Genomic DNA, 13,055 nt, shown 5'->3' on the forward strand with positions numbered 1-13,055 from the left:
AATATTGTAGACCTACACAAGGCTGAAATGGGCTACAAGACCATCGCCAAGCAGCTTGGTGAGAAGGTGACAACAGTTGGTGCGATTATTTGCAAATGGCAGAAACACAAAAGAACTGTCAATCTCCCTCGGCCTGGGGCTCCATGCAAGATCTCACCTCATGGAGTTGCAATGATCATGAGAACGGTGAGGAATCATCCCAGAACTACACGGGAGGATCTTGTCAATGATCTCAAGGCAGCTGGGACCATAGTCACCAAGAAAAGGTGCAACTCTACGAGGTGACCCTGCAGATAACACTACTGGGTGATCTGAAAAGTCATAGTCAATCGATCAATAATATAATAATACTTTTAGCAAAGATGTTTATTTTCAATTCACAAACTGTAGAAACAATGAGAATAGAAAGGTTCAGAACTTTTGTAAAACATCACAGTACAGTTGAAAAATATATGGCAAATAGAAATCCAATATGGATGGTGTTAAGAGATAGATGGGAGGTGTTGAATGGTGCTGAAGGATGGGACTAATAACAACAAGAGAACTAGTGTAAGACATGCTGTGTCCATAATAAGTATATAGGTTATATATTGTGAGCTTTTGTGAAAGAGCACAGTTAGAAAGTTATGGCATATAGAAGCATACCAGATGGACATCATGAAAATGATCGGAGGAAGTTCAGGAGTAAAAACAAACAAAATATAATTAGTGACTGTGTCCATAAAATGTATAAAGTATGTATAAGCATGAAGTAGAGACCTAAGCATTGTTGTTCACTAGTTAATCCAATTAGGGAGGGGATGGTGAGGTTGGAAAGTAATAAAGGGAAATATATGTATGTATGTATAGTGGGGGAAAAAAGTATTTAGTCAGCCACCAATTGCAAGTTCTCCCACTTAAAAAGATGAGAGAGGCCTGTAATTTTCATCATAGGTACACGTCAACTATGACAGACAAAATGAGAATTTTTTTTCCAGAAAATCACATTGTAGGATTTTTTATGAATTGATTTGCAAATTATGGTGGAAAATAAGTATTTGGTCAATAACAAAAGTTTCTCAATACTTTGTTATATACCCTTTGTTGGCAATGACACAGGTCAAACGTTTTCTGTAAGTCTTCACAAGGTTTTCACACACTGTTGCTGGTATTTTGGCCCATTCCTCCATGCAGATCTCCTCTAGAGCAGTGATGTTTTGGGGCTGTCGCTGGGCAACACGGACTTTCAACTCCCTCCAAAGATTTTCTATGGGGTTGAGATCTGGAGACTGGCTAGGCCACTCCAGGACCTTGAAATGCTTCTTACGAAGCCACTCCTTCGTTGCCCGGGCGGTGTGTTTGGGATCATTGTCATGCTGAAAGACCCAGCCACGTTTCATCTTCAATGCCCTTGCTGATGGAAGGAGGTTTTCACTCAAAATCTCATGATACATGGCCCCATTCATTCTTTCCTTTACACGGATCAGTCGTCCTGGTCCCATTGCAGAAAAACAGCCCCAAAGCATGATGTTTCCACCCCCATGCTTCACAGTAGGTATGGTGTTCTTTGGATGCAACTCAGCATTCTTTGTCCTCCAAACACGACGAGTTGAGTTTTTACCAAAAAGTTATATTTTGGTTTAATCTGACCATATGACATTCTCCCAATCCTCTTCTGGATCATCCAAATGCACTCTAGCAAACTTCAGACGGGCCTGGACATGTACTGGCTTAAGCAGGGGGACACGTCTGCACTGCAGGATTTGAGTCCCCCCCGTGTGGTTCTGGGATTTTTGCTCACCGTTCTTGTGATCATTTTGACCCCACAGGGTGAGATCTTGCGTGGAGCCCCAGATCGAGGGAGATTATCAGTGGTCTTGTATGTCTTCCATTTCCTAATAATTGCTCCCACAGTTGATTTCTTCAAACCAAGCTGCTTACCTATTGCAGATTCAGTCTTTCCAGCCTGGTGCAGGTCTACAATTTTGTTTCTGGTGTCCTTTGACAGCTCTTTGGTCTTGGCCATAGTGGAGTTTGGAGTGTGACTGTTTGAGGTTGTGGACAGGTGTCTTTTATACTGATAACAAGTTCAAACAGGTGCCATTAATACAGGTAACGAGTGGAGGACAGAGGAGCCTCTTAAAGAAGAAGTTACAGGTCTGTGAGAGCCAGAAATCTTGCTTGTTTGTAGGTGACCAAATACTTATTTTCCACCATAATTTGCAAATAAATTCATTAAAAATCCTACAATGTGATTTTCTGGATTTTTTTCTTCTCAATTTGTCTGTCATGGTTGACATGTACCTATGATGAAAATTACAGGCCTCTCATCTTTTTAAGTGGGAGAACTTGCACAATTGGTGGCTGACTAAATACTTTTTTCCCCCACTGTATGTATGTATGTATATGTACAGTAGGGAGAACAAGTATTTGATACACTGCCGATTTTGTAGGTTTTCCTACTTACAAAGCATGTAGAGGTCTGTACATTTTTTATCATAGGTACACTTCAACTGTGAGAGACGGAATCTAAAACAAAAATCCAGAAAATTACATTGTATGATTTTTAAGTAATTAATTTGCATTTTATTGCATGACATAAGTATTTGATACATCAGAAAAGCAGAACTTAATATTTGGTACAGAAACCTTTGTTTGCAATTACAGAGATCATACGTTTCCTGTAGGTCTTGACCAGGTTTGCACACACTGCAGCAGGGATTTTGGCCAACTTCTCCATACAGACCTTCTCCAGATCCTTCAGGTTTCGGGGCTGTCGCTGGGCAATACGGACTTTCAGCTCCCTCCAAAGATTTTCTATTGGGTTCAGGTCTGGAGACTGGCTAGGCCACTCCAGGACCTTGAGATGCTTCTTACTCCTTAGTTGCCCTGGCTGTGTGTTTCGGGTCGTTGTCATGATGGAAGACCCAGCCACGACCCATCTTCAATGCTCTTACTGAGGGAAGGAGGTTATTGGCCAAGATCTCGCGATACATGGCCCCATCCATTCTCCCCTCAATACGGTGCAGTCGTCCTGTCCCCTTTGCAGAAAAGCATCCCCAAACAATGATGTTTCCACCTCCATGCTTCACGGTTGGGATGGTGTTCTTGGGGTTGTACTCATCCTTCTTCTTCCTCCAAACACGGCGAGTGGAGTTTAGACCAAAAAGCTATATTTTTGTCTCATCAGACCACATGACCTTCTCCCATTCCTCCTCTGGATCATCCAGATGGTCATTGGCAAACTTCAGACGGGCCTGGACATACGCTGGCTTGAGCAGGGGGACCTTGCGTGCGCTGCAGGATTTTAATCCATGACGGCGTAGTGTGTTACTAATGGTTTTCTTTGAGACTGTGGTCCCAGCTCTCTTCAGGTCATTGACCAGGTCCTGCCGTGTAGTTCTGGGCTGATCCCTCACCTTCCTCATGATCATTAATGCCCCACGAGGTGAGATCTTGCATGGAGCCCCAGACCGAGGGTGATTGACCGTCATCTTGAACTTCTTCCATTTGCTAATAATTGCACCAACAGTTGTTGCCTTCTCACCAAGCTGCTTGCCTATTGTCCTGTAGCCCATCCCAGCCTTGTGTAGGTCTACAATTTTATCCCTGATGTCCTTACACAGCTCTCTAGTCTTGGCCATTGTGGAGAGGTTGGAGTCTGTTTGATTGAGTGTGTGGACAGGTGTCTTTTATACAGGTAACGAGTTCAAACAGGTGCAGTTAATACAGGTCATTAGTGGAGAACAGGAGGGCTTCTTAGAGAAAAACTAACAGGTCTGTGAGAGCCTGAATTCTTACTGGTTGGTAGGTGATCAAATACTTATGTCATGCAATAAAATGCAAATTAATTATTTTAAAATCATACAATGTGATTTTCTGGATTTTTGTTTTAGATTCCGTCTCTCACAGTTGAAGTGTACCTATGATACAAATTACAGACCTCTACATGCTTTGTAAGTAGGAAAACCTGCAAAATCGGCAGTGTATCAAATACTTGTTCTCCCCACTGTATATGTATATATGCGAGAGAAAAAAACATATGGGGGATTAGAAGTGATGCAGACAATTACATTGATGGAAGTTACAATCTATCTGCAATATTAAAGCTGATCTACCCCCTAAAAAAAATATATATAATTATGCTGGCACAAAGATTGCACTCAATCAGCTGTACAAGGCCATAAGCAAACAGAAAAAACACTCATCCAGAGGTAGCGCTCCTAGTGGCCGGGGACTTTAATGCAGGGAAATTTAAATCCGTTCTACCTAATTTCTACCAGCATGTTAAATGTGCAACTAGAGGAAAGAAAACTCTAGACCACCTTTACTCCACACACAGAGATGCATACAAAGCTCTCCCTCGCCCTCCATTTGGCAAATCTGACCATAACTCTATCCTCCTGATTCCTGCTTATAAGCAAAAACTAAAGCAGGAAGCACCAGTGATTCTGTTAATAAGGAAGTGGTCAGGTGACGCAGATGCTAAGCTACAGGACTATTTTGCTAGCACAGACTGGAATGTGTTCCGGGATTCTTCCGATAGCATTGAGGTGTACACCACATCAGTCACTGGCTTCATCAGTAAGTGCATCGATGACGTTGTCCCCACAGTGACCGTACGTACATACCCCAACCAGAAGCCATCGATTACAGGCCACATCCGCACTGAGCTAAAGGGTAGAGCTGCCGCTTTCAAGGAACGGGACTCTAACCCGGACACTTATAAAAAATCCCGCTATGCCCTCCAACGAACCATCAAACAGGAAAATAGTCAATACAAGACTAAGATTGAATCATACTACACCGGCTCCGATGCTCGGCGGATGTGGCAGGGCTTGCAAACTATTACAGACTACAAAGGGAAGCACAGCCGCGAGCTGCCCAGTGACACAAGCCTACCAGAGGCGCTAAATCGCTTCTATGCTCGCTTCGAGGCAAGCAACACTGAAGCATGCATGAGAGCATCAGCTGTTCAGGATGACTATGTGATCACGCTCTCCGTAGCCGACGTGAGTAAGACTTTTAAGCAGGTCTTCATTCACAAGGCCACAGGGCCAGACGGATTACCAGGACGTGTACTCCGAGCATGCGCTGACCAACTGGCAAGTGTCTTCACTGACATTTTCAACATGTCCCTGACTGAGACTGTAATACCAACATGTTTCAAGCAGACCACCATAGTCCCTGTGCCCAAGAACACCAAGATAACCTGCCTAAATGACTACCGACCCGTAGCACTCACGTCTGTAGCCATGAAGTGCTTTGAAAGGCTGGTCATGGCACACATCAACACCATTATCCCAGAAACCCTAGACCCACTCCAATTTGCATACCGCCCCAACAGATCACAGATGATGCAATCTCTATTGCACTCCACACTGCCCTTTCCCACCTGGACAAGAGGGACACCTACGTGAGAATGCTATTCATTGACTACAGCTCAGCATTCAACACCATAGTGCCCTCAAAGCTCATCACTAAGCTAAGGACCTTGGGACTAAACACCTCCCTCTGCAACTGGATTATGGACTTCCTGAAGGGCCGCCCCCAGGTGGTAAGGGTAGGTAACAACACATCTGCCACACTGATCCTCAACACGGGGGCCCCTCAGGGGTGCATGCTCAGTCCCCTCCTGTACTCCCTGTTCACCCATGACTGCATGGCCAGGTACGACTCCAACACCATCATTTAAGATTGCCGATGACACAACAGTGATCACCAACAACAATGAGACAGCCTATAGGGAGGAGGTCAGAGACCTGGCCTTGTGGTGCCAGGATAACAACCTCGCCCTCAACGTGATCAAGACAAAGGAGATGATTGTGGACTACAGGGAAAAAAAAGAGGACTGAGCACGCCCCCATTCTCATCGACTGGGCTGTAGTGGAACAGGTTGAGAGCTTCAAGTTCCTTGGTGTCCACATCACCAACAAACTATCATGGTCCAAACACACCAAGACAGTCATGACGAGGGCACAACCAAGCCTAGCAGACTGAAAATATTTGGCATGGGTCCTCAGATCCTCAGGAAGTTATACAGCTGCACCATCGAGTGCATCCTGACTGGTTGTGTCACTGCCTAGTATGGCAACTGCTCGGCCTCCATCCGCAAGGCACTACAGAGGGTAGTACAGAGGGTATACCGGTACCCCCTGTATACAGCCTCCCTACTGTTATTTTATTTTACTGCTGCTCTTTAATTATTTTTTACTTAACACTTATTTTTCTTAAAACTGCATTGTTGGATAAGTGCATGTAAGTAAGCATTTCACTGTAAGATCTACACCTGTTGTATTCTGTGCATGTGGCAAATTATATTTTATTTTATTCTTACTGCATCCACTATCGATGCCCTTTGTATTGCAGGTCAAGGGGCCTAGAATCAATACACTTTGTGCTGGGGTGAGGTATTTTAGAAAATGGAGGGAGCATGTAGCTAGAGCTGAGGCACAGGGTAGGCAGTGGGTGGAATTTCCTGAGCTCCAGCTTGGTCATTAGGGCAGGGGAGAGCGTGGGGTGGGGGAGGCCCAAAGCTCCCATCACTTGATTGGACCTGAACAGCATCCCCTAATGGGAAATCAATGTTTTATTGTCTAGGGTTAGGAGTATGCTGTGTGAAGTTGTATTTATGCGCTGTGTGTGAAATGTTAACTTTTGGTTTTCAAGTAGCACGTTTTCTGTGAGTACAGTTTAATGGCGATAACATAAGATCGCTTTTTGTGAACTACGTTTTCATTTAGACTAATAAAAACGTAGTAAGGTAACAACAGTCTTACAGGTCTGCTGAGATGTATGCTGTATTGTTGTTACTGTGTCCAATCCTTCGGAAATAGGCTAGTAAGCTACCATCCTAAGTTTATTTGTTTTCTCTGGCATTCACCAGGAAATGCAGAAATGATTTTGTTGGTTGGTGCCTCTAAGCATGAGTCATGGTAAATCTTTTGGCAGTGGAAGCATTTTCTGTAATGTTTATTTGTAACCTCTCCTTACTTTCCCCCTGAGCATAGGGCTTTTTGGGCTGTATATTGGTTTGCACATCAAACTTGAATCCAAACTCTCTCAATATGAATGTGTATCCATATTTGGAAAAAGTATGTATCCTGTCCTCTCTGTATAACCTCTGAACTTCAACCTTTCCTCTGACTGACCTGGGTTTATCTTCTCTCCCTTCTTGTAGAAAGTTTTGAGGTGACCATCACCAAAGAAGGTGATTATGGGCTCTTTCTCCTGCCTTGTGCTCACTTTCGATTATTATTAACCCACTAACGCAAACTAGCATCCACACTTATACACAGAAATTCCTCTAGAAATACCTCTAGTTTTTGTTAAACTTTTACTTTTCTTTCACCCCAAATGTATTGAAAATACAACAACAGGATGAAAGTGTGATGTGGGGCCGTGCGTACTTAGAAATATCTATGCATGAGACATCCATTGTAGTTTGCAGACCCTAACAGTATTTCTGCCACAATCAGGGACAAGAAAGGTGCTTAAGTCAGGAGTTGGTCTCGAAGATGTCTGTCGTTTGGGCTAATTCATCATTAACAATCAACCAAGACAGAAATCAAAGCCAATTTGAGACGATTACTTTAGATGAAAAATTCTGCCTTAAGTTGACTATTTAAGAAAACACCAGCTAGTGAAACCCATGATAAATGTTGGGAATAGTGTAGCATCATAGTGTAATATTATGTATTGCCAATAAACAGCATAAAAATATCGTCTTAATCATTGGTGCTTCTCGAAAAAGAGCCAAATTGATAGAAATGTGCAGGTATAACTTTTTTTTATATTGAAGGTGATTTTCACTGAATAACCAGGACTTATGATCATGATTCTGACCACTGGCAATTTGACATTTCTAGATTCTTCAAAGCAAAATCGCTGAGATTGTTAACTAATGCAAATTCTTTCTGCTGTAAGGGTTCTGTTTTTGCATTTTTTCCTTAGTGGAAGACTTTTGTTAATTCTCCACCACTAATCTCTAGCATTAGTATGGCTGTAGTTGTCATTTCATGTGGATGTCAAGCAAGTTGATATTTCTAACCCCAGTTCTCATCCAGTACTTTTGTTGGACAACTGTTATTGTACTGGCTTGATCCTCTATGATTTCATTTTGTATTCATTTCTGAATAGTTTGGGGCGAGTGACAAAATTGCACAGGAAGACTTCCCTCACTCAAAAATGAATTTCTTATGGCTTATAACAGCAGAACTTTTATTTTGTTAATATAGTTTTTCTTCACAGTGTTAGGTTTTGATGCCGTTGATGCCGGACCACTTTATCATAATCCTTTCACATTACTTCTACTATAAACATTTAATATTTTGTTTTGGGTTTCTTTTCTTTTTCCTCTGTTCACTCTTTTTCTGTTTTGTTCTTCTGAAATAGCCCTGTAATTTAGCCTGACATATCGAAATGTCCCAATTTTAAGATTGTACTCCGATTTTGGTTTGGTTTGATCAATTTAATTGCTGGGATGTAAAGGACTCCTGTGAAATGCTTGTCCACATACACTGAGTGCACAAAACATTAGGAACACCTTCCTAATATTGAGTTGTACCCCCTTTTGCCCTCAGAACTGCCTCAATTCATCGGGGCATGGACTCTACAAGGTGTCGAAAGTGTTCCACAAGGATACTGGCCCATGTTGACTCCAATGCTTCCATTCTTGATACACAAAGGAAACCGTTGAGCTTGAAAAACCCACCAGCGTTGCAGTTCTTGACACACTCAAACCGGTGTGCCTGGCACCTACTACCATACCCCGTTCAAAGGCGCTTACATTTTATGTCTCGCCCATTCACCCTCTGAATGGCACACATACATGATCCATGTCTCAATTGTCTCAAGGCTTAAAAAGGTGACATCAATAAGGGATCATAGGTTTCACCTGGATTCACCTGGTCAGTCTATGTCATGGAAAGAGCATGTTTTGTACACTCAGTGTTTTTCTTGGTTTCAACCTGCATGACTGGATGTGATGTGATGTGATGAACTGGCTTGGACGATCACTCAGCCCACTCTTATACTAAATGTCCCCACTCCCCCTCCCTCCCTCTCCCCTCTCAAGTACTCACCCATATGACAGTGCTTCTGGCTTCCTCCACAGACACATCCCCCCCCCCTGCCCCCAAATGTACAAATCCCTGGCTGCCAAAACCTTTGGCTGTTCTTATTTAAATTCAGGGGTGAAAGTAGATTCAATTTCTCACCGGTATGGGACACCCAAGTGCGCGCACGCATAAAAAAAATAATAGGCTTACTACAAAAATTACAGGGTAGCCTACTCTGCTCACACTGACAAACAGATAAATAAAAACGATGTTGTCTGATCCATATAATCGGCCTACGAAAAGGGGAGACACAAATACAATAGGACATCCATCTAACCTTGAAGAGGAAATGATTGTCCAAAAACAAATGAAAGTGACACTGACCCAATGATAAAGACAGTGAATACGCACATTTGTTCACTCGCTAAATAATTTCAGCATCCAAACCCCAACAGTGCACTGTGCGTACGCAATTTGATGAATGGAAAGAGACATCAGTTACAAAACACCTACGTGTATTGTAATGACATTCTGCGATTGTCATTAGGCCTACCATTGTAGCCTGAATTGATGCATGCCTCATTCTCGGCCACTCATCTCCGACCTTGTCCGCGAGCGTCTCGGCCACTAATCTCCGCCTTGACAAAATGTAAGTGTTCTCCTCAAACCACAACACAATTTGGAGCGTATACCACCTATTTTCCAGTCAATTCGCTAATTTTTCATGTGGCTGACATACAGTAATGTTAAATAATGGTGTAATAGCCTATAGTTTTTTGGGCATGTTGTATTAATTGTGATAGGCCGTACCGCCTTACTATCACCCCTGTTAAAGTTTGTGTTTATAGTGTTTTATTACTAATATGACTTTAGACTTCAAGAATGATCTTTCCCACCTGTCCATGTTATTCTGAACAAACACCTTTTCGATTCTTGACTTGTTCAGGTGAGATTTGCGGCTTCAGGATCCATGGGCAGAATGTCCCCTTTGAGGCAGTTGTCCTGGATAAGTCCACGGGCGAGGGGGTCATTCGGGCGAAGGACAAACTGGACTGTGAACTCCAGAAGGAGCACACCTTCACCATCCAGGCCTACGACTGTGGAGAGGGCCCAGACGGAGCCAACAAGAAGAAATCCCACAAGTATGTCTGACTCTTGCCCCGGAGTGCCTCAGGGCTCCGTACTAGGACCACTTTCAATTTGCCAAGTCAACGCTTGAGTGCCACAGCGTATTACATTTCTTCCCACCTCGACTCAGTTTTTGTTAGATTGACCTGATCTTAGCATAATTATGTGGGTAGGACATTACGTTGCTGGTGCCAGCAGTCCTTTTAAAATTCTGTTGATGTGAGGAGTCCATCAATCAAAAATCCACCTCGCAGTCTATGAATTTGAACATGGTGGAGTTGAAGAAAGGGAACCAAGACCTTCAAAAGAAGGATAAGAAATGTTTTATGTCGGTGTTTCTGTCTTGTTGTTGACTCACTTAGCAAACTTTTCTCAACTGCCATTTCATAGATAAAAGTAATAACAACACAAATATGGATTCACAATAAATATCCAAATGTAATATAATTATACAGTCAACATAACAATATAATTAATCAAATACATTATCTGGTTACATTTGTTTTGCTAGATCGCTAGCCAGCTTCATTGTCTCATTCATTCACAGTTCACAGCTGCTGCTCATGGACCGTTGATAGGGAAGTTAGTGTTGCTATGGGGCTATCAGCTAGCAGGCTATCGGCTAAATTAGCTAGCAGTCTTTTATAAATTCATAACGCAACATAACAATATAACAAACATGTACATACTACGGAAACATTACTCTTTTGAATAGTGTGCTTTGCCACTTGCTTACCTTCAAAATAAAGGTAAGAAATGTATTTGTTGGTGCTTCTGTCTTGCTGTTGACTCACTTGGCAAACTTCTCTGAACTGCAACATATTGCAAGCCCACCATAGAAGAAGCAACCACATTAGAACAAGCGAGTGGCGGTCTCTAGTGGCCATACTGGTACCGCACCATACACTGCTCAATACATGCCAAAATGTATAGTCATATATATAGTGCATTCGGAAAGTATTCAGACCCCTTCCCTTTTTCCACATTTTGTTAAGTGTTACAGCCTTATTCAAAAGTTGATTAAATAAATAAAAATTCCTCATCAATCTAAACACAATACCCCATAATGACAAAGTGAAAACAGGTTTTTAGAAATTATTGCACATTTATAAAAATAAAAAAACAGAAATCAAATGTCATTTGCCACATGCGCTGAATACAACAGGTGTAGACCTTACAGTGAAATGCTTACTTACAAGCCCTTACCCAATAAAACTGTTTTTTAAAGAAAAATAAGTGTTAAGTAAAAAAAAATTGATATATTACAAATAATTAAAGAGCAGCAGTAAAATACAATAACAGTAGGGAGGCTATGTACAGGGGGTACCGGTACAGAGTCAATGTGCGGGGGCACAGGTTAGTCGAGGTAATTGAGGTAATATGTACACTACCGTTAAAAAGTTTGGGGTCACTTAGAAATGTTAAATGAGTTTGAATAGGAAATATAGCAAAATAGGTTAGGAAGAGTAAGAAATGTAATCATTGACAAGGTTAGAAATAATGATTTTTAATTGAAATAATAATTGTGTCCTTCAAACTTTGCTTTCGTCAAAGAATCCTCCATTTGCAGCAATTACAGCCTTGCAGACCTTTGGCATTCTAGTTGTCAATTTGTTGAGGTAATCTGAAGAGATTTCACCCCATGCTTCCTGAAGCACCTCCCACAAGTTGGATTGGCTTGATGGGCACTTCTTACGTAACATACGGTCAAGCTGCTCCCACAACAGCTCAATAGGGTTGAGATCCGGTGACTGTGCTGGCCACTCCATTATAGACGGAATACCAGCTGACTGCTTCTTCCCTAAATAGTTATTGCATAGTTTGGAGCTGTGCTTTGGGTCATTGTCCTGTTGTAGGAGGAAATTGGCTCCAATCAAGCGCCGTCCTCAGGGTATGGCATGGTGTTGCAAAATGGAGTGATAGCCTTCCTTCTTCAAGATCCCTTTTACCCTGTACAAATCTCCCACTTTACCACCACCAAAGCACCCCCAGACCATCACATTGCCTCCACCATGCTTGACAGATGGCATCAAGCACTCCTCGAGCATCTTTTCATTTGGTCTGCATCTCACAAATGTTCTTCTTTGTGATCCGAACACCTCAAACTTCGATTTGTCTGTCCATAACACTTTTTTTCCAATCTTCCTCTGTCCAGAGTCTGTGTTCTTTTGCCCATCTTAATATTTTATTTTTATTGGCCAGTCTGAGATATGGCTTTTTCTTTGCAACTCTGCCTAGAAGGTCAGCATCCCGGAGTCACCTCTTCACTGTTGACGTTAAGACTGGTGTTTTGCGGGTACTATTTAATGAAGCTGCCAGTTGAGGACCTGTGAGGCATCTGTTTCTCAAACTAGACAATCTAATGTATTTGTCCTCTTGCTCAGTTGTGCACCGGGGCCTCCCACTCCTCTTTCTATTCTGGTTGGAGCCAGTTTGTGCTGTTCTGTGAATGGAGTAGTACACAGCGTTGTACGAGATCTTCAGTTTCTTGGCCATTTCTCGCATGGAATGGCCTTCATTTCTCAGAACAAGAATAGACTGACGAGTTTCAGAAGAAAGTTATTTGTTTCTGGCCATTTTGAGCCTGTAATCGAACCCACAATTGCTGATGCTCCAGATACTCAACTAGTCTCAAGAAGGCCAGTTTTATTGCTTCTTTAATCAGCACAACAGTTTTCAGCTGTGCTAACATAATTGCAAAAGGGTTTTCTAATGATCAATTAGCCTTTTAAAATGATAAACTTGGATTAGCAAACACAACGTGCCATTGGAACACAGGACTGATGGTTGCTGATAATGGGCCTCTGTACGCCAATGTAGATATCCATTAAAAACCAGCCATTTCCAGCTACAATAGCCATTTCCAACATTAACAATGTCTACTCTGTA

At 42.2% G+C, this 13,055-nt stretch overlaps 1 protein-coding gene across 1 annotated transcript in view; it reads left to right on the plus strand.

The window, feature by feature from the left end:
• Positions 1 to 13,055, plus strand: part of LOC311149650 (calsyntenin-1-like) — a gene marked incomplete at both ends in the record, with an annotated part of 129,391 nt that overhangs the window by 40,810 nt on the left and 75,526 nt on the right. Inside the window, 2 exons of the mRNA XM_084186847.1 lie at positions 7,160 to 7,189; positions 9,985 to 10,180. Of these exons, the coding sequence (XP_084042973.1) occupies positions 7,160 to 7,189; positions 9,985 to 10,180 (226 nt within the window). The remainder of the gene's footprint in view (positions 1 to 7,159; positions 7,190 to 9,984; positions 10,181 to 13,055) is intronic.

The sequence above is a fragment of the Coregonus lavaretus genome (assembly GCF_964263955.1).
Source record: "Coregonus lavaretus genome assembly, chromosome: 22".
Taxonomy (NCBI): Eukaryota; Metazoa; Chordata; class Actinopteri; order Salmoniformes; family Salmonidae; genus Coregonus; species Coregonus lavaretus.